The sequence below is a fragment of the Leiobunum rupestre genome, chromosome 4, assembly GCF_980474605.1.
Source record: "Leiobunum rupestre chromosome 4, qqLeiRupe1.1.hap1, whole genome shotgun sequence".
NCBI lineage: Eukaryota > Metazoa > Arthropoda > Arachnida > Opiliones > Sclerosomatidae > Leiobunum > Leiobunum rupestre.
Window position 1 is genome coordinate 66,113,654 of NC_143387.1, and position 22,535 is coordinate 66,136,188.

The 22,535-nt window shown below is 37.9% G+C and overlaps 1 protein-coding gene across 4 annotated transcripts in view; it reads right to left on the reverse strand.

Annotated features, from left to right (window-relative positions):
* The window catches only part of LOC149948791 (octopamine receptor beta-2R-like), a 200,252-nt gene that overhangs the window by 81,861 nt on the left and 95,856 nt on the right, over positions 1 to 22,535 (reverse strand). For 2 of the 4 annotated variants that reach the window (XM_090173928.1, XM_090173925.1), the window contains exons 1-3: positions 7,447 to 7,652; positions 3,909 to 4,477; positions 339 to 557 (exon numbers count right to left, since the gene is read on the reverse strand). In XM_090173928.1, coding sequence (XP_090030054.1) covers positions 339 to 557; positions 3,909 to 4,285 — 596 coding nt within the window. In that variant the 5' untranslated portion in view covers positions 4,286 to 4,477; positions 7,447 to 7,652. Of the gene's footprint in view, positions 1 to 338; positions 558 to 3,908; positions 4,478 to 7,446; positions 7,653 to 12,277; positions 12,307 to 22,535 lie in introns of those variants that run through there. The other 2 variants (XM_090173927.1, XM_090173926.1) reach the window with 2 other exon arrangements.

Sequence of the window (22,535 nt, forward strand, 5' to 3'; positions counted from 1 at the left end):
TCAAGTGACATATAAGAAATTATATAGGCCAGATAATTTTATCGCACTAATATAATTATTTTATCTTTTATTTTTTAGAATTTTTTTAATATTGAATCATAAATTATATAATATGATTAAACTTATTCAGTGTACTCTCATTTTTCCACTTAAATAATAATAATTCCATTAGATGCCACGAGGATACACGGTTACATTATCACCGTGTACTCCCGTTCCAGCCCAGCAACCGACTACGCTTGTGCCAAACCGGTTGCACTTCGTCATTTATTGAAGATACGGGAGTGCGCTGACCTCTTCTTGAAAATATCTGGGCAGATTTATAAATGGCGTCTTACCTCGACGAGACGATGGCGTAGGGCTTGTTGACCTTGAACTCGCACGTGTCGGGATGATCGAGTTGCCAGGCGATATGTTCCTCAGTTGTGTACCAACCCAAGAAGATCGGAATGAAGGAGATCAGCCCTGAAGAGACCCAGACGCAAGTGATCATGACGGCCACTCGCTTTGCCGTGATTTTCGTCGGGTATTCCAGCGGCTTCATGATCGCGTAGTACCTGGCAGCGAAGACAACACATTATAGTACTATCGAACTAACGATGATGTTAAACCGATCGATTCCGAAAGTCAATCGGTGCAAATTATCTTCTTCCTATCTTGTGTTGTCAAGTTGTCTGTCGTGTCTTCGTCATTTAAGCGTGGAAGCTGGGGTGAGCAGATGATGGAATAGAATTATAGACGGCGTTTGGATTTAGGCCGGGGTTGCCCAAATTTACAATATAAAAGAAAGCTATTTTGAAGGTCAATACCACCATTTTCAAGGTCGAGATTAGTTATATTTTTCATAGAATTTGGTATGTTTTCGAGATAAAGATTTTGAAGGTAGAGATTGCCGTTTTGAAGGTCAAGATTTCGGTTTAATAAAGATCACTCGTTTAGGCGAAAGAAATTTTCATGGAATGACTTTCGTAATCAACCTGTTATTACTTTGTGGTTCAAATAAGTTTATGGCAGCTAGGAGCAACAAACACAGCACCCCACACAAGGAGAGCGCAACCCGTCAGAAGTCATGTATTTTCTTGTGTACAGCTTTCATTGGTTAAACGCTTTAACTCCGGCTTTCGTCCGAAGTTGAAAATTCGGAAAATGTCTTCCCCCTTTCCGTAAAATGTTCAGCGTAAAGGTTCGTCCAATGAAATTTGTGCACAACCCTGCATTAGCGTGTTTAAATTCTAGCTGCGTTCTCCTTGTGTTAGTTGCTCCTGGATAGCAGCGTTAAGAAGAAGCCTGCTGGTCAAGCCAGTATATAACACTAATGGGGAAAATGGTAAAGTTAGAGAAAGTGAAACCAGATGGCATTCTTCAAAAGCCAAAGCCACGAATGCTACCTGGTGGCATTTTCCTGATACTTTTACATTTACTGTTCTGTTACCAATCTCGTGTAAGTTGATGCGCAATAAATCTTTTTAAAAGCTACCACATTTAGAAATAATAAGTCCACACCTCTTTATCTTCAAGGGGGTCGTAACATGGAATAAAAAAATTTAATGCTAAATAGCTGACTGTAATTTTTAATTAGCCTTTTCAATGTACATAGAGACTCGGAGCTGTCAAAACGAGAAGCTCATGAACTGCTGGATTTTCGTCTGCTAAAAAAACGCTTTGTAATTTAACGCCGGCTTGGCACGCAGGAAACTCTAGCACTTCTCGAGCTATAATTAGAGTTAACCTCCTTTGGTGATTAACCACACTTTGGATATTAAAGCATTATTGATTAAAAAAGAAATAAGTTACCCTAAAGTTTGCTTAACCAAACACATATATCTTTTTTTTTCTAAAATCCTTTAATTTGGTTGCGTTTGGAGTGGTCGACCTTTAAATAACACCTCGACAACCAGAAGGCGCTAGGAAAATAGGTGGAGGACACTATCCTAGTTTTTTTTTCATCGTGATATAAATCAAGGTAAAGCCCTTTTTTCCCGTAAATATACACTTCATCACGTAAATGAATTAAGATAGGCTCCTGCGATATTAAATTCAAAGCAGCAGGTTTAAACTCGAGGTTAAAAAAAGTGGCATTATGAATAAACAAAGACTAGTTTTCATTTCTTTTTGGGGATCATGATAGAATTTGTTTCGTGCCAAAATTAGGGCACCATTTTCTAAATGACCATAAGTGAATTCAAGTAAAAAAATGCTTTTATCAAAGCAGTTCAAAGGAAGAATTAAGGGAGTAATGAGTTTGTATCTACCAAGGCACATATATTAAAGAGGTTTTAGAATTAAGAGATAATTTTTGGAATAGCTTAAATTTCTTTTATTTATTTTGCTATAAATCATCAAAGTCCAAAAATGATTTCCAACGATTTCCAACGATTTCCCCCTACCTTTTCGCTACTTGATGTACATATTTATTAGACCGTTTTTTTTAAATTTTAGCCTTGAAAATGTAACCGTAAACTAAGAATATTTTAGAAGGCGATTAAAAGTAGCAACTGCTCCCAATTTCAGATGACATATAGTTTCTCTCCGACATCTACATATTTGATATCTGGCCAAACCGTCGGCCGTTAAGACTCGAGCAGATTCCTACAGGATGGCTATATTGTCACATCAGGATTTCTTCAAACTCACCTCTTACAATCACGGCCAGATGAAAGAGAGTCGGGAATATATTGAGCCAAAATGGCGGCAATGTTTTGGCTCGAAACAAAATTCATATCAAAATTGGAGAGGAAAATTTTGTTTTCAGTAATCGAATAAAAAATATATTAACTAATTTTAAGTGTTAATTAAAGAATTAAACTAAATATAAATTTTGAAAAGCTTTCAAACTATGGTCTTAACCTTAGGTAACAGTAAGGAACCATTAGATTAAAATGAGTTGAGGGTTCATAACTGATCGCGTATTGACTCACCTATCTAGACTAATGCAACCTTAGGTAACAGTAAGGATCCATTAGATTAAAATGAGTTGAGGGTTCATAACTGATCGCGTATTGACTCACCTATCTAGACTAATGCAACCTTAGGTAACAGTAAGGATCCATTAGATTAAAATGAGTTGAGGGTTCATAACTGATCGCGTATTGACTCACCTATCTAGACTAATGCAACCTTAGGTAACAGTAAGGATCCATTAGATTAAAATGAGTTGAGGGTTCATAACTGATCGCGTATTGACTCACCTATCTAGACTAATGCAACCTTAGGTAACAGTAAGGAACCATTAGATTAAAATGAGTTGAGGGTTCATAACTGATCGCGTATTGACTCACCTATCTAGACTAATGCAACCTTAGGTAACAGTAAGGATCCATTAGATTAAAATGAGTTGAGGGTTCATAACTGATCGCGTATTGACTCACCTATCTAGACTAATGCAACCTTAGGTAACAGTAAGGATCCATTAGATTAAAATGAGTTGAGGGTTCATAACTGATCGCGTATTGACTCACCTATCTAGACTAATGCAACCTTAGGTAACAGTAAGGATCCATTAGATTAAAATGAGTTGAGGGTTCATAACTGATCGCGTATTGACTCACCTATCTAGACTAATGCAACCTTAGGTAACAGTAAGGAACCATTAGATTAAAATGAGTTGAGGGTTCATAACTGATCGCGTATTGACTCACCTATCTAGACTAATGCAACCTTAGGTAACAGTAAGGATCCATTAGATTAAAATGAGTTGAGGGTTCATAACTGATCGCGTATTGACTCACCTATCTAGACTAATGCAACCTTAGGTAACAGTAAGGATCCATTAGATTAAAATGAGTTGAGGGTTCATAACTGATCGCGTATTGACTCACCTATCTAGACTAATGCAACCTTAGGTAACAGTAAGGATCCATTAGATTAAAATGAGTTGAGGGTTCATAACTGATCGCGTATTGACTCACCTATCTAGACTAATGCAACCTAGATGCATAATCGAAGCGGTGGAAAAGAGCACGTCGCAGGAATTCCAAAAGTCGCAGACCCTCTGACTGAAGAGCCAACGACCAGCGATGGCCATGGTAGCGTTGAAGGACATGGCGAAGAGAGCCACCAGCGTGTCGGCCATGGCCAACGAGACGACGAAGAAATTGGTGGTCACTCGTAATCGATGATGCCGAAACACACTGACGATGACCAAAAGGTTGCCGAAGACGGCGCAAACCATGATGGTAAACATGATACACGATTTGATGACCAATCTGACCAAGGCCCACGTCGCGTCGTCGGCGCTCTCGTTTCCGAATACTATTTCCGTCGTGTTGACGCTGTAGTCCGTCATGACGATGACGCGTGGATCGCCGGCGCTTGTAAAGGAGAGTGTGTGCTTGACGCGAAACGTCACCTCATTTCGCTTCGATTTCGCTCTCGGAAAACCTCTTTCACATTTTCGCTCCGGAGTTCAAACCCCGACGGCAACCGCGAGAAACGAGAAAAGAGACAACGACGTCACCCGTCACGATGCGCGCCGGATCTGAAAAGAGAGATACGCAATGTTAAAAGTCGAGGCTAGGTATCTCGAGACCAAAATTAAAAAAAAATCGCGTAATGGACGCGCAAAAGCGAAGCTATTAATTAAGGTCAACGCCGTGTCAAGCGCGCGCGAAACAAGGAGGTTTTATTTCCTACAACAGAGTCTCTCAAAGCGACGGAAAAACGGACGATTCCTTCGAACCATCATCCGTTCGGAGCGTGATGAACGAACTAGACTTCATTTTGGCACCTTGCGGCATATATTTTGAAAGAAAAACAAACTTTGTCAGATAGCGGAATGAAGTGGGGAGAAAAGCGAGGGAAAAACCCTATCCTTCGGTTGGGGAGGCGGGCTCTCTTTTCATTTCGGTGGCGTAGAGCGAGAGTTAAGTTAGTTTGGTATCCATCCGCCGAGTTAAAAATCACCCGTTCGTAGCACTCTTCTTTCCGCGAGTTATATTAGAAAGTTGAACAATTTGGCAGCGACGCAAATTCGCGTACGTTAGCTATTATAAGATCTTCACGTGCTGAGCACGACAAGCCAAGGTTTCGGAACCATCCCTTCATTAAAAAGAGCCGAAGCTACTACATCGAATGGGGCATTCCGGGGTTTTTGCTCCTAGAAATACGTACGGATTTACGGGTTCCTCGTAGACACACCTGTTTCGAAGTTTGCTTAGCGTTCGTGGCGGAAAAATAAACCAAACCTTCGTAATAACGCGCAAATAGCGAGTCTCTAAACCATTACGAATCTTTTATCTCTAGAGGACCTTTGGGTAATTATATCCGTGATTTATTTTCTCAAATATAAATCCTAAAATAATCCTGGAATAGTTCGTAAATACAACTATATACATTTTATTTTTGTAGAATATGGTCACTATAGAAAGCTTTAACAAAAGTAATAAAGCTTCCGGCTTTATATCGACGCGGAAATAAAACCAGTTTAATGATCCATTTTGGTATCTTTTGGTTTAATCCGAACACGACCCTGGAGATTCGGAGGGGGGGGGGGGGCGAGGATTTTCGGAGTTTGACATCTGAAAGACGTGGTAATTTATACGTGTCAAAAACATTAAACACCAGCGCTTACGGATTAAAAACTTCGGAGTATAGAGTGCCCGTAACCAGTCATAAATACCGCCAAAGATTATTATAAACCGGAATTTCAATTGCCGCGCGGAGACAATATTCTCCATCGACGCGTGACCAATATTTCTGGACTCGTGTTACGCGTATAAAAGATAACGTTTGCTTTGGTACCCAATATTAAGGACGGTGTCAGTTTAACGCTCGTAATTCCAACGGAAAGGATTAATTAAATACTATACGAACATCGACGTAAATTGAAAATTTCCATAACAACTACGTCATCAATATTTTCAAACTGACGTTATATTTATATATGAATTTTCAATTTTCGCCGGGATATTAAGAGAAGGACGGGCTATCGCTAGAGCTAAACGGAGCGCGTTCCAACGCCAGGCTTAAGCTTAATCGGATTCCCACCCTTTATTAATCTTAAGAGCAAACCGATCTAATTCTCTTTACGATAAACGAAGGAAAGGATCTTAGCGTTAACGGTAATGCCGCATTAAATACCCGATCTGGATCATTTATTTATATTTCATCTACACTCGTTTATAAATACCACGAACTTGCAAAATTTTCATGGGATTAAACTGTTTGCTAATCTATTAAAAGAAGTCGTTAGATTTTTCATAATTTTCGAGGGCAATTTTAACTGTTCCGTTTTTGGACAACGATCAAACTCTAGATTTGGCAAAAGAATCTTTGACTTAAATATTATGAAAACTATCGCGTTAAGGGGCAGGTTATGTATTATTATTTTTAGAAATGATCAGATAGAACCACCTTAACCCGCCGCAGTTAGCGGAAACGTACGTCACGATATTTCTTAATTAAATATGGTTGCCGATTTTCTTTAACGATAAAACAAATTAAAACTAAACCTTTTCAAAGAGTTGGTAGAGTTAACATATTTTGGAAAATAATTCTAAAACATTTCGATTATTTCGAGTGGGCGGTAGCTTGGTAAAAGCGATATTTTTCTTTGATTTCTATTGCTTTATCATTTTTTCAATTAAAATGATTTAACACAATATTTCTGGGATTTCTCATAACTTCTCACAATATTTTTGTGAGATTCTAATAACTTCTCGTGATATTTTTGTGAGATTCTAATAACTTCTCGTGATATTTTTGTGATTTCCCATAACTTCTAACAATATTTTTGTAATTTCTTATAACTTCTCACAATATTTTGGTAATTTGTAATAACTTCTCACCATATTTTTGTGATTTCTAATAACTTCTCACATTATTTTTGTGTTTTCTAATAACTTCTTATAATATATTGTGATTTCTAATAACGTCTCTCAATATTTATGTGATTTCTAATAACTTCTCACAATATTTATGTGATTTCCAATAATTTATGGGTGATATCGAGTAAGTCTCACGACGTATACGTGGTTTGCAGCGTACTTTGTAAACATTGCAACTTGGGCCGACTTCCCACTCGGGTTCCTTTATTATATTTTAGAAGTCAACCGGAAGTGCAGGTACCAAATCAAAAAATATTAAATTAGACAAAATCTCAAGGGGTATCCGCGGAGTGGCCATAATCAAAAAGACCCATTTTCCGGAATGTTTAGCATCTTATTCGGAGCGCGATACGCGGTTTGGGTAATACGAGTCACGGAATTCACGTCCGTTGGGCCAATACAAATAAATATATTTCCGTACGCTCTATCGGGCGGTGGGCGCTTATGAATAGCGTTCAAAACGGATTTTTGAAGCCGTAAAATCAATATAGAGAGAGGAGAGAAGTTGTAGGAAGGTGGTGTTCCTGGAAATTACATCATTACGGATACGATAACATTTACACTTTCCAAAGGATTCCTAAAGGTACCTAGGGCTAAGTACGCGGACAAATACCCAACTTACCTTCAACCGAAAGTACACATCCTCTAATAAACAGTTTCTTCGATTTGGCGGAGAATGTAACGCGATTGCTACGTTAACTACCGACGGCTAAACGTTCGTTGAATTTTTAATTAATAAACGGGCAAAAATCCACGGGTGGTGGTCTTGACGCGCGTCTGTCCGCGCTATTTGTCGGAAAGCAACGATCGACTGGATCATCGTCTCGGGACGCGGGTTTGGGAGTGAGGGCCCTTATCCTTTACCTAGAGCGGAGAGTCGACTCCAGCGCCGGCCGACGGTGGCCGACGAAACTATTTCTCCTTCGTTCTCAGTCGCGCGCTTTCGGAAGAGGAGACGCCGGAATAGGTTCGGAGTTGGCGTTGGTCGGAATTTTTCGGCGGAGATCGCGGACGGAGGATTGAATCTGGGAGAAAGAGACGGGAGAGACTAGAGCACGAATTCTATGGAGCGGAGAAACGGACTATAGTCGTCGGCGTGTGAAAGCTCGCGCGAAGTTATCCCCTCTTTCGACGCGAAGAAGTCGCTTCATTATTATATCCGGCGTCATTTTTATATATTTTTTTTTATCCCGGAAAAATCACGCTGTTTCTAGATGAAGCAATTTTTCAAAAACGAAGCGCGTTTGGAGATGGAAATCGCCAGTGGAGGAGGTCCGAAAACTCTTCTAGAGGGTTCAAAAATTCTTCTTTGGCGCCCAAAAATTCTTCTATGCCGCCTAAAATTCTTCTATGGGCACCCAAAATTTCTTCTAGGGGGCTAAAAAATTCTTCTAGGGGGACCCAAAATTCTTCTATGGGCGCCCAAAAATTCTTCTATGGGTGCCCAAAATTTCTTCTAGGGGCCCAAAAGGTTTTCTAGCGGGTCCGAAAATTCATCTAGGGGGCCAAAAATATTTCTAAGGGGCCCAAAAGGTTTTCTAGCGGGTCCGAAAATTCATCTAGGGGGCCAAAAATATTTCTAAGGGGCCCAAAAGGTTTTCTAGCGGGTCCGAAAATTCATCTAGGGGGCCAAAAATGCTTCTAGGGGGCCAAAACGTCTTCTAAGGGCGATCGAAAAATTCTTCTAATGGCACCCAAAAATTATTCAAGGGGGCCCAAAAATATTTTTAAGAATGACCACCTTTTGGGGATAACTTCAGAATTCATTACATTGCCAGCTAGTTTATTTTTATTTTTTTTTTGGTACACGACGACGAAATGCGTGATTCAACGAAACAACAACAGAAATAAAATAAAAATCGACTTCACGCTTACTATTTCGACTTTTTCTGTGTAAATGTTCGTTATCGTGTACCCTACTTTATCACAAAACAAACTAAGTTAATATTGAACAACCCATCTATGCTCCGTATGAAAAATGTAGATCCCAATTAAAAACGCATATTAGTCGTGGTCCGTTACCACGCGTTCAACATTTTCTACAAAGAGTAGCCAATGTAACAATGATTTTTTTAATATTTATATATATTGGATAAGTATAAGTATATAGACATACTTTGGCAGAAGGGCCCTCGCGTTTAGAATTATGAAGTGGCCCTTGACTTGTTTCTTTTTCCAGTTTCAGCAACTCATAAAACTGGCGTAAACAAAAACGTCTATGACTTTCCCTCAAATTGGTTCCAACTGCGGGAAAAGTCGTAGACGTTCGCGTTTACGCCGGTTTTACGAGTTGCTTAAATTATCTAAATTAGTATTATAAGTTTCAGCTCTTAGATCGTAGAATTAAAGAGTGCTAGAAACGAGTTCAATTTAATGTTCAAAGTAGTTCACTTTATTTTCTTACATTTATAAGCAATAAGACAGGTAACAAAAACTTAAAGAAAAATTCATTTTCCGTTAACATTAACAAATTAAGAGTGAACCTTCTTTCAAGGTTTCAATCTTGATTTGGATTAAAGGGGCTATAAACCCCGTTTACACGTAAAAACATTATCCCCCTGTTTACTTGGAGTTTTTGTAACTTGCCAGAAATCTCTATAGTTCAAGGCCTACTGAAAATTAAAACGACTTCAAAAGTAAAATAATTATAAATGATTTAATCGGAACATAACATTGTTAACTAGCTTGGTGGTTGAAGGTAATATATAATATCAAGGGGAATCGCCTCTCTGGGTATTTCTATTTTAGCGATAGAGTTATTCTAATGAGATGCGGATAGAAAGGGGACGCTCATTATCTCTCAACTGCAGATTCTACCAGGAGATTTGCGCATTTAAGCGACTTGCGTATTAGAGATCATCTGCTATTAGCAATCAACGTTCGTTTCGAGATTAGGTTACCCCTATTAGAAATTAAGGTTATTATTACTGGAAAATTAATGTTATCAGTATATCGGCTGATGGCAGAAAATTAAGTGGACTGTTAGTATGTTGGTTGATTCTAGAAATTGAAGGCTGTTAGTATGTCGGTTGATTCTAGAAATTGAAGACTGTTAGTATGTCGATTGATTCTAGAAATTGAAGACTGTTAGTATGTCGGTTGATTCTAGAAATTGAAGGCTGTTAGTATGTCGGTTTATTCTAGAAATTTAAAATTAATGTTATAAGTACGTTGGCTCCTTCTCGAACAATAAAGTGATTAGTAGGCCGGTTGATACAAGAAAATTAAGATCATTTGCTTGATGAATTCTCTACATGAAAAAGGAAAATTGAAATAAAACAAATTGATTTATTAATTTACACGTGATCAAAGGTCAACACGAAATTTGACCCACTATGATTTCAATGTAGGATTATTAATCGAACAGACTGACGACAATGTGATCCGCAGAGACTAGTTGCTTTTCAGAAAAACAATGAAAGAAAAACGATTATACATTAGAAAGCGACTGGTTAATAACAAAGTAAAATATTGAAGTTCTTATTTGATAAACACGTTGATTTGATATCATTTGGGCTTGAAAATGAGTGGGTTTTTGGGGGAAAGGGGGTCACGAAGAGGGGAGAATTAGGCCCCGGATATTATTGAGCGAGCGGCCAGGCCTATGCAGAAAGCTTATAGACCGCTCCGCTCCGTGACGAGGTCTCGCACCTGGAAAACGAGCACGTAGGTGTTGCCGGATAAAGCGGTTTAGTCTGCGTAAGGAAAATAGAGCTCCTTTATAAGTAATAAACAGAGTTCCCAGTTGTACCCCGGTGATGTGTGGGTCGCGCTCGTTTTTGAGCGCGTTTGAGCGTTTGGAGATAAAATGTGCGGGCAATTTACAGTGAGTGGATAAACTTCTTTATTTAGTTGTTGTTTGTTAAGTTTAGATTGACAAGTATTCGATTGCTAGTATGAGCCGAAAATGAGTCAAAGAAGAACCTATCATTTGGTAAATGTATTGAGCCTTAAAGAGATCAGTTTTATATTTCGCTACCACGCGGAGAAGAATCAATGCTATTTGACCCTGACCGAGGGGCAGCTCACTCCAATGATTATTAGGACACCCCTCATATGATTAAATCATGATTAGATTAGATTAAAATTAAATCTGTAGCTTTGGCTGTACAAAGATTAAAAATTATTAAATCATGACTAACTTTTTAATCATGATTATTAGGACACCTTGTAACAAAGTAATCTGCCCCTCGACCCTGACCGTAAGAAATTATTTTACTTATACCAAATATCAGTTGATAATGCTACTTCTGAAAATCATATTCTTAAAGATATTGATAAAATATTGTAACATTAGGTTATATTCGCGATAAAGTTTAAGAAATTAATTTGAGTTACTCGAAAACCGAAATGAGAGGTTCCCTGTAGTTTCAAAATAAAATTGAGCAAGCGTAAACTAACCATGAGCCGCTTTTGAGCTCAAAATGATTGTTTTAAAAATTCCCAAGGCTGTACTAAGTTACACACGAAACCATTAGCAGATTAAAAATAATGTTAAGAATTGTTATCAGATTTCAAAACGGAAGTCGAATGAAAAATTTAAAAAAATTTCGGTGTAAATAAATAATCAAATTACAAAAGGTGTTAGATTTAATCTAACAGACAAACGGCTAAAATGGTGATTTCGATAGGAAATTTTAATGTAAATTATAAATTTATTATACCGTTTATACGTAATTAATTTGAATATGTTTCATAGAAGTTTTAATTTAGTCAAAATCTGAACGTTCAATATTTCAACAATCCATTTGGGCTTTTAAATTTTCTGCTTTAAGTATATTTTGGACAACAAAGAAACTTTTAATTTAATTAATATTTATGATCTTAAATTAAAAATTAATAAAACTGGAGAAGTTAAGGTTTCAAATATTCATTCACAAAAGGCTAAGATTTACGAAAGTTAGGCTTCACCCAGAACTTAGAAGCGCGGCGGTTGGGAGACTTCTACAGGGCCTTGCTATATATTTGACCTACCCTCATTCCAGATGCAATTCGGCATGGTATTTAACATAAAATTAATGCGCCGGTTATGTTATGAAATTAAAAATCGCGACGAATTACTAGGTATACACATCGGAATTTGGTAAATCGCGAACAATCGCCGAGATTATTTTCGTTAGAGATTCGCGTCCGAAATCGTGGGTAGCCGCGGCGGAAAGCCGTAAAACATATACCGAGTCTTCGATCAAACATTCTCATCCTTCCAAAGTTGGAATCCCTTCGATTCATCATTCGCCAGAACGGACATAAAACCGGATAAACTCAGCAGCGCAAACATCACCCGAAAATTCAAAGTCAAAGACGAATTCTAGGCTTCGCAACTCCGAACTCAGTATCCGGTGACCTCCGGATTAAAGGGCAAAGACTTCGTTAGTACCGGTACACGTTATGGGGGGGACAAAGGGAAGAGAGGGGGCGTGAAAAGTGACGGTTTAAGGAAAAGAAAGACTTACGCCCACGCTCGAAACTCATTAACGTCATGTTTATTCGGTTCTCGGAACGAAAGAAGACTCTTTTTTAAATAACTAAAATGGAAAATGGAAAAACCCTTTTGTCAATTAAAATATTAAGCTAATTGGCAAGCGTCCAATCGGCTATTTCATTTTTGCCTTAATTAGCTAATTAATTTTTATTGACCCCAAAACCTCATTCCTCGTTTTAAGTACTCGGATGGCAGAGATCTTTGCGAAAGCGTCAAATTTTCTCTCAGTTTTCGTTGGTTGGAGCTTAGACCAGTTATATCCAATGGGACTCGTAATGCCGTCTCTTAACTTATTCGTTGAAACGCGAATAGTTTATTCTAAAAGTCAACTGATGCGACATCTATTGACGGTTTCTATATGATTCGAAGGCCCCTCGTAAATTAGTACTTACAAGGAGACTACCCGAGGTGTAACACACCGATTTTGATCAAAATCGGGGGTTTGGTAGACCTTCATGTAACTTGAAAAACCCTGAAGGGAAATGTCTCCATAGGCAACCGTTTTTCCATGGAAACCAAAATTGTTTTTGACGACACAAAATGGAAATTTTCCCATTGAAAATAACATGGGAATCTGAAAATGCTAAAAATAGAAAATATAAATAAAAAAATTATGAAAAAGATCGAAATTGATTAAAATTGGTCAGATTCCCATGTTATATTCAGTAGGAAAATTTCCATTTTGTGTTGTCAAAAACATTTTTGGTTGCCATGGAAAAACGGTTGCCTATGGAGACATTTCCCTTTAGGGTTTTTCAAGTTACATGAAGGTCTACCAAACCCCCGAGTTTGATCAAAATCGGTTTGTTACACCTCGGGTAGTCTCCTTGTTAGTTGAAATACTAGATTGTCTCTAGCAACCCGATACTCAAACGAAGTAAGCTATTTTGCAACCTGGCTAATAAACGATTTAAATGGTCGTATTATTATCATCTAATTTGTCCGTTGATTGCCGAGATCGATGAGTACTTTGAATTACAGCTCTGAGAAGTAGCAGTGGGTCTAGACATTAATCAATGTCGTTTCGGTGGTACAGGTGCTATTGCTAATTGCAATTGCCGAACGCCAGAAAATAGATGGCCTTTACTTACTAGCGGATTACAAGTTAATAGACCGCCGGGTCATTTTAAAAACCCTACGTGAATATGTAAAGTTTGAAATTTGGAGTTTTCACATAAAATATTGTAGATATTAGGAATGTATTTAACGTGCACTGATAACTGATTTTTAGGCGATTGTAGGTTCCAAATAATTGGCATGTTATATCCTTTGAACTCAATTATCTCGAATTAGAGAAAGAATTTTAAAATTAGAACTTCATCAGGGCATAAGTATCAAGTAGGAGTAAGTATGGCCAAAATTGCATTCGGTTAACTTTCACTATTCCTATGGTGGTAACAAACCAAATAACTAATGAGCTGCTGTGGCTATAAATCCATATAAAATAACGCCAATTATGAAATGAAATTGTTTTAAATATCACTATTTTATTGTTTAAATTGAAATCGATCACGATGAGGAAGTAATAAATCAAGTACAAACCATTGACTTTGAAATTGTTTTCTACATTTGAAAATCTTAACCCGCCCTTTATTTTGATTGCGCATCTAGAAAACGTCACAGTCATGGCAAAGGCTAAAACTATTTGAAATTGCCGCCTGCGAAGTTGGAATGGCATATCAAAATATTCAGGAACCAAGTCAATTCTAGGGATAAGTATACACGTGTTCCATTACACTTGCCACCACCAAAAATTTCCGCGTGAATAAAATTCGGTTTCAAAGATTTTATAGTTAGGTGAGTGCCATTGCGTGAAACACGATTATTGTTTAAGTTTCTTAGAAGCGTAACAATAGCCCTAACTTTTCAGCTTCAATATATGTGGTGGCACCAACTGACGGTGTTATTGAATTGAGAAATTCTACTCCGACTGTCATCCACAACGACAGAGTCAATTCTGTAGTACGTAATGGTTTAACTAATTAGGCGTTTCGTGTTCGTTCGTTCATTCGCTCAGACCGAGAGACATACAAAACGTCGCCGATTATAATATGATATTCAATTCAATTAAATATAATTAAAATAAAAGCTATTAAATTAATATTAATTTAAAATAGGAATAGGTGTTTCTATAAAATATGGGAGGTCACGTTTAAATATTTTTTCTACGTCACTAGTTATAGCATAAGTCTATAATATTGTTTCATAAGTGTGTCACTTTGGGGAACATTTTACGGAGAGCTAGTAACGGAGTGACGTCATCACAGGAAGAAAATCTCCCCTTAGTGAGGCGCTGTCAAAGGCTACGTGTGATGCGATAGCAAACGGACGCAAAACCACGCCGGAGCCCGTAACGCAGTCTGTCTTGTGAATAGCTCTCAGTAAAACATTTTCATGTGAAGAATAGGTAGCGTCACACTTATGTAATAATATTATATACTTATGGTTATAGTTATTAAAGATAGAGCTCGCGCTGGTTTCGTTAAAGATTTTGAAATTTGAAATCCACGTGCCAACTAGGAGTAGTATAGGTCTTAATTTTCTTGCGGTTTTATTTTAAAGAAAAAGCTATTGTTTAAAAGTTTACATTAGCGAACAAATGATGGCGCCACCAATTGTAGAATATTTTTAGCTTGGCGATACGAGTCCCGTTGGGTGTAAGTGGTCTGAGGTTGGAGAAAGTTCGTCGTTTGGGTATGTATACTGTTGGTAATCTCCAGGTCGATGCGGGAAGCGTCGCTATTGGAATGGCCGGGCAGCGAAGAGCAAACACGAGCTGCTCTCTTATTTGGACAGTCTGTACCAGCGACGAATTGGACCCCATTTGTCGGACTAAGACGTAGGCTTTAGTAATTTGCTAAACAAACCGATCTTTATTATTTCTCTGGAACGCGTGCCAAACACCGGAAGAGACCAACACGCTATAGCACTACGACACGAAAGTCTATGACGTATGTTAATTACGTAATTGTATATATACCAAGATTCTCGAAATTTGTGTGGTCTTTCTTGAAATAGCTTGTATCATGCGGAATTTTGGGAAAACAACACATTTATTTAAAATAAATTATAAACTTATGGTATACTGAATCACGAGTAATAATGGGCTTAAATCAAATTTAAATAAATAACATTTGAAATATAAATAAACCTGACAGAAAACAAACCAGTTACAATGCAGACTGAATAGAAGTATAACATAATATTTATTTTAATAACGTCTCCAAAATATTTAGATGTAATACGAATAGGTTTTGGAGTACATTAATTTTATTTAACTAGGGTTCATTCTATTAGAAATCTATATAAACATTCTAAATAATTTTATATCAAGGAATGAAATCCAATGCTTTATCCTTACTAAAAATAAAAAATAAATAAAACTGTCCAAATCAAGGGCGAAACCCAAAAAAAAAGCCAAATTTCAGACGTATATAATTTCAAAAATAAATAATATTTCTTATCTCGCGCAAATCTCAGTTTTGTACTTTTATTCACCCCAACCCGGGTTCCAGCTTTCGATATTTCGTGAAGAAAAAAAATGATTTATACCAAAATGGGCGGGGAGCTGAATGCAAAGGAGGGGGGGGGGGAGGAACCAAACGCTCCAGGACCATTTTCAACTTGTCACGAAGAAAACGGCTCCGCGACCAACAGCAAAAAAAGGAATAAAAGGGAAGAGAAAAAAATCATGGCGTGGGTGTAGCCTACGTTCCTCCTGGCGTTCGTCCTTCACCTTTACCCCCGCCCCTCCCCTTCGTCGTGGGGGAAGGAAACAGATGGGGAAGGTTGGCGAAAAGCGCGCGGGATTCGAACCAATCGATGAACCGAGCGCCGAGCGAACCGAAGAGAGAACGCCGCGGAAAGAATAACTTTTTATTCCGTTTCGCTCTCATCTTTACATTTTTTCATTCTCCTCATCCATATCTTCTTCTCTCGAGTTTAGGTAACGTCGTTCTTTGGCCTCATGTATAAAAACAAGGGAGTCACGCTGGGTGCCAAATATGAGTTTCCTGCGATTTTACCTGAAGAGTGTAGGTACATTTGGAAAAACAAACTGGAAATTAAATTAAGGATGATGATGGTCGGTTAGTCTTAATTAAGTTTTTCGCCTTGAAAGCCTATCGGCCGAAGTACCGCCTATTTTTCCCCAATAAAGCTTAGTTTTCTCCCCCACTTCTTGGTCTCTTTACTTGTTCACGTTTTTACTCCTCACTCTCTAGACCATTGGTGGTTCTGTTAGAAGAGACCACCTATGGACTGTGAGAAGGATGATAAAATACGCGAAAAAGTAGATTAGTCCATAATTAAAAGGGATAATATATCTAAATCTTAAACAAATTTGAAGAAATTAAAAAACTTACTAATAACTCGTACCGATAGGTCTTCGAGCGAATCTCGGATCAAATAGATCTTCGAGTAATAAACTACATAAAAACTAAATAAAATAGCCAGAAATTCCAACGGTGGAGAATAGTATATACGATAAGTTAAGTTAGAAGAAACCACCTATGGACTGTGAGAAGGATGATGATGGTGGTTCTTATGTTTTTGCTCATGATGTTTCCTCGACGAGTTTGACGTTTCTGATAGAGCTCAGGGAAACGGATAAATTAACCGCCCAAATTTCAATAAATCATAAAAATTCGATTAACTGTTTATTATTATAAATGTTAAAATTTCGATCCATGGTAAATTTAAACTTTAAAAATAAATAAAATTCAAAGGAGTTGATACTTCATGGATATAAAATGTTTTTATTTATTAATGCATATACGACTTAATATGCGACAAATAAGTTTTTATTTTCGGATATGGATATAAAAGAAATGAACGAAAAATTTCTTATCCGAACGCTGAGCCCAAGTTTCTGCGACAAGATTTAACACTTCTCTATACGTTAGCAGACGAATTAGTTCATCAACATTCTTCCTATATTATGTAAAACTTTTAATTTCCGCGAAGTTTCGTTGATTTCTTTTGGGAATATTTAATAATAATCAGCTAGGCTAATACGCATTGGGCCCAGGTCAGCGAGCGACCTTTAATACCTTAAATTCAGGTGGCCGGGTTAAAATGCGTAGGAATCCCTTTTTATTCAGTGATCCAACAGTTCCCTACACTCACTATTACCATTAAACTCAATACGTTTTTGTAACGGCGGCGACAGTAGCGGTTGCGGTAGTCTTATATTAGCCTTGCTTAGAGGATAGTAAAACTTAAAAGTGTAGTAGGGGGGGGGAGAAGGGGAGAAAGATTTTCCATCCCAATGAGCGTGGCCGCCAAAGATTCACCCGCGAACATTCGATATGTAAAATCCACGCAACTTGGAAGCTACTTCCGGCGATGGTACGGATAAAGGTGCAGTCTGCGGTCGCTAAATCGAACCAATCGAGTCGCCAGCTGAAAGAAAGATTTCATTTTCATATACCTAACTTATTTTTTATTCTCTTTTGATATGTAAAGCAATCGCATCTTCTCTCTCTCTGCTTCTGGATGCTCCCGCTTCGTCTTCCTTCGCTATTTACATCTCATTTCCTACCGCAATATACATCCAATATTTGGACCGACTTTCTCCTCACCGCGGCAATGTATAATCGTTATTTTCTTGCATGAATAAAACGGAAGGTCTCAAAATTCGATTTATGTCTTGAATCCAAATACCGAATTAAATGGGAAATTTTCCCCCAAAGAAGATTATACGATTATTATAGGTAAGATGGATTAGAGTTCTATTTCGGTTCTTTGATACGTTTTTTACCAGTATAGCCATACGTAAGGTGGGGTGGTGGATTGGTTAGCACTTTCGCCTCGCAGCAAGAGGAGCCGAATTCGATCCTAACTTTTGGCACTGGGTGAAAACTCGGAACAACTCCTTCCGCCTTGAGTTTGCAGGTTCTCTCCCCACTGGATTAAGGGTTTTTTCCCTGAGTTCTTCGGTTTCCCCTTCCCATAGAAAACTCCTAGAGGTTAACGGTAACAGTAAGTGTAGGGAGCTGTTGGCTCGCGTGGCATGTAGAGCTTACCACCACCTTCCTACCCATTGTAACCCGGTCACTTGTTTAAAGGCGTTAAAAGTCACTATATGATTTGGGCCTAAGGTGGTGCCTTGGGTATTAGCCTAGCTGATTATTATTTATTTTTTAAAGTAATTGAAGAGACAAATGAGGGGAATTTAACGAAATAGGTCAGTAGTAACGTTTTCCGTATATATAATTAATAATTATGGTATTAATTTTTAAATAGTGTGAAATTGTGATCGTTGGTTGATGTCACGCGAACCAATAGCTCCTTACACTTATTGTTACTGTTTTTATAGACCGTCGTTACCGATGAACTCGTGGGAAAGCCCCTTTTGATTTTCGTGCATTTTTTTTTTCGTTTTGGATGATGTAGTAGAATTCGGGTCGGTATCCGGGCTTTGGGATGTCAAGTTCATGTTTAGCATTACATGCAGCTGCGAGTTTAAAAAATATCTGAAAACCTCTCCATTGAGCAACCATCACCAGGTCGCTGACCCATCGTAACTCTTCAAGATGACTGAGGGCGTTTTATGACACAAAAGGGTGTGGCCATGGGTTAATAATTTCGCTTCTACGTCCCAAATCAGAATAAAGAGAATTTTGGTACAAGATAGTTTTCTTCTAAGGCAACCTTAAGCAAACCAAATCTAAAGCAAAACATTCTAGTAGTTATTTTATAGCAATAGTGTAGTATGGCTCTAAACAGTAGAGAAGTAGAGAATAATCGACTTGTCAAATATTCAAATTTCAAAAAATTACATTTTAAATATTAATATAACTGCTCAAGATGAAAAACAAAACAGTTGCAATGCAGACAGTAAATAGAACGTCGTGTTTTTTTTTAAGATTTAATATGTCAAAATAAACAACCTGCTTAAAAGGAAAACCATTTTGCATCATACCGTGCAGCTGAAACGTTTCCATTATTTCAACAAGCACTATATAAACAGTAACTTGCAGGTCCTGGCTCTTGGAAATATTACTTCTTGTAAATTTCCTTGAAGATGTTTTATTGAAGCGTCTATTGCCCTTCCTCTACTTAAAATAAAATATAAAATAAATAAAACTGTCCAAATCAAACGAGAAACACAAAAAAGCTTAGTTTAGGCAAGAATGTATTTATTTATACCTAGGGAGAATGTCTATGTCGAGACGGTTTTTAGCCTTTCTCTCAATCCACCCGTTGCTCCCCCCAGTACGCTCCTCCGCTTCAAATAAAACGAATAGTCCCGGTATTTCATTGGCTGCTTAAAATTTACGTCACCTAACGCGATGGAAATCAAACGCCGGTGAAGTTTTGTCTTTCCCCCCGCGCGAGACGGGGGAAAGGCGTTCAACGTGCCCGGCGATTGTCGCAACATAATCATTCTTCCTAAATATAAATAAATACATTCTCGGTTTAGGCGTATATAATTTTTAAAATATTAATTTCTTCAAAAAGCTTGAAGTTTTAGCTATATTTCAATTGGTATACCATTCTTTCCAAGATAAGGTTAAATAAAGTCGTGTAACGTAAATTTAAATAACTTCAATAAAGCATTTACGCGTAGACTACACACCTCTAAAATATTTGGTTTTGCACTAAATATAGAAGGCTTCAAATTGAAACTTCATTTAAATTTAATATAAAGTTTTTTGTCGTCAGACTAAAGTGTAGTTTCGCAACAGCTGTGAAGCATATATTTCGAGAGGCTAACCATTAAAATTTAATCAATCTTTACTATTCATATTCGATCGGCCTAGTAGTTGCATCAAAGATTTAATTAAATCCCAGTACGAGTCAAAAACAGCTACATAAATTTATCGGGTATCGTGAAAATGGCAGTTTCAATGATTACTTACGGTAATGGGCTAACTGCGCAGTTCCCATTTGCGCAGTTCCCATTAACGCGTTTTTCATTTGCGCATATTTCATACGCGCAGTTTTCCACTTGCGCATATATTTTTCATTTGCGCGGTTTATCATTTGCGTGAGTTTTTCAATTCCGCGGCTTCCCACGACTTGAATATTCTATATTAAGCCTTTTAACCTAAAGAGGGTTTGCATTTTGACTGAAGATATATTCCCAACAGAATAATTCCACAAACGATATTTCAACTAAGAAAAACTTAAAAATACATCAGCAGCGCAGTTGGATGGTAAACAAGGTAGTGTTAAAAATATGTGCCCGAAATAACCCTTTTATCAAGGAAAAAGGATTAATAATGAATATTTAAGTCATGAAAATCCTCGCAAATGGGAAATCCGTGCAAACGGGAAACCGCGCAAATGAGAAACTGCGCAAACGGAAAATCGCGAAAATGAGAAATCCGCGCAAACGGGAAACCGCGCAAACGGGAAAACCGCGCAAACGGGAAAACCGCGCAAACGGGAAACCGCGCAAACGGAAAACAGCGCAAATGGTTGTTTTCGCAATTGACAAACTGCGCAAATGGGGAGCTGCGCAAATGGAAAAGTGCGTAAACGGAAACTGCGCAGATGGGAAGTGCGCAAATGAAAACTGCGCAATTGGACCCAAACCTTACTTACACCTCTCATATTCTAACCACGTTATTATTTTCATTATACTTTATTAAACACCTAAATGAAACATAATTTTTATCATATTGAAAAACACTCGCGTTTAAATCGGACTGTTGTTTAGCCTCTTGTTAATAAAGAGCTAAGTGTGTTACATGTTTCTTATTGAAAAACCACCGAAGAGGTCGAATTGGAAATTCTATGTACGTTTAAACAAGCAACACCACCTTACCCAATATTAAGGTCAAAACATGTTTAGATGTTTAAAACGAATACACCATTTTTCTGTGTAGGCTGGTTAAATATATTTCAGAGATTCAAACTACTATCAAATCCTTCCAAAGCAAACGAAATTCGGTTATTACCCTACTGCCATCTCTAGATTTGTTTCAGTATTACAATTTAGCACGTTTGAAACTGCGACACTCCAATCATCATGACCGGGTGAGATCGACTTATTAGTGAAATATAGTTTCCTTAATAAACTTGGCTTTTCAACTTCCTGTCATACTTTTTACTTTTATTTTATATTTGATAAAAAAATATATTCAGGTTAGCAGAGGCTCTGTTTTCAAGATTCCTCGAAGATATACTCCACCAACACCTAGAGAGAATATGTAATCATACCGTAGTGTCTCCCCCTTACCGAAAAACAGAGTAAAATAAGACCTGAGGAAAAGCGTAGGGATGTGTTTTTTTATCACGAGGGGAATCGGGGGTTACCCACACGTTCTCTATTAACCCGAATACGTATGGTATATTTTATAATACGTGTTATATTAAGTGAGGGTTATTTATTCTAGTTTCGATGAAATATACAGAATTTCAATGTAAGAAAGAATTTTTCCAAAATTCAGTATACCTATGACCTGACGAATGGACAGGAGAGGTCACTCGAGGAGACCCCAATTTTCAATGTTCGATCGAAGTACAAAAGACGAAAAAGAGAGTGCAAAATTTATGTCGAGTGGGAGGCCAACATTGTAGGATATACTGATACTTTCTTCGCAGCAAGACTGCTGCAGGGACCGTGAAAAGGCCCTCGCGACAGGACCCAATTCGGGCAGCAGCTCCGAACCTTCGCAACTTTCCCTCACAATCCGTAGAGGGTCAGAGAAATCCCCGATAATGCCAGAAAAAGAGAGAGCTCTAACTGACGGAGGCCCCTGGGCCAGAAAAGACAAAAAACTCACATACGATATCACAGAGAGAGAAGGGTTATGCAAACTGATACCGAAGCGGAAAAGTTTACCAGTTTAGAGACAGCCAAAGGGCGATTGAAATAAAAGCGAAGGAGGGGGGCTAAAGTATTGTAGATTTTCTACAAGGGTAATTCCGTATGTTTTACGCGAAAAGGCCTAGACTAGAGAGACTGCTATAACAACTTTCCTCATAATTTAACAGATAATTTTACAGTTAAATAAGGTCTTATAGTAGAAATTATGTTTAATTCAGAGAAAACGGCATGGTATTAGAAGATAAAACTTTATTTTAAACAAGACGTTCGTTAGTTTTATAGGTTTACCCGAAATTATTCGTTACAGCGAAACGTGCGTTATCCTCGAACGGTTACTTCTCCCTGAACAGCAGCGTACTGCTACTCGAACACTTCTACAGGGGCTAGTAGGCCAAAAGTAGACCGAATTCTTTCGAACGTTACTCGCTAGTGTAGAACTGTAGACTAT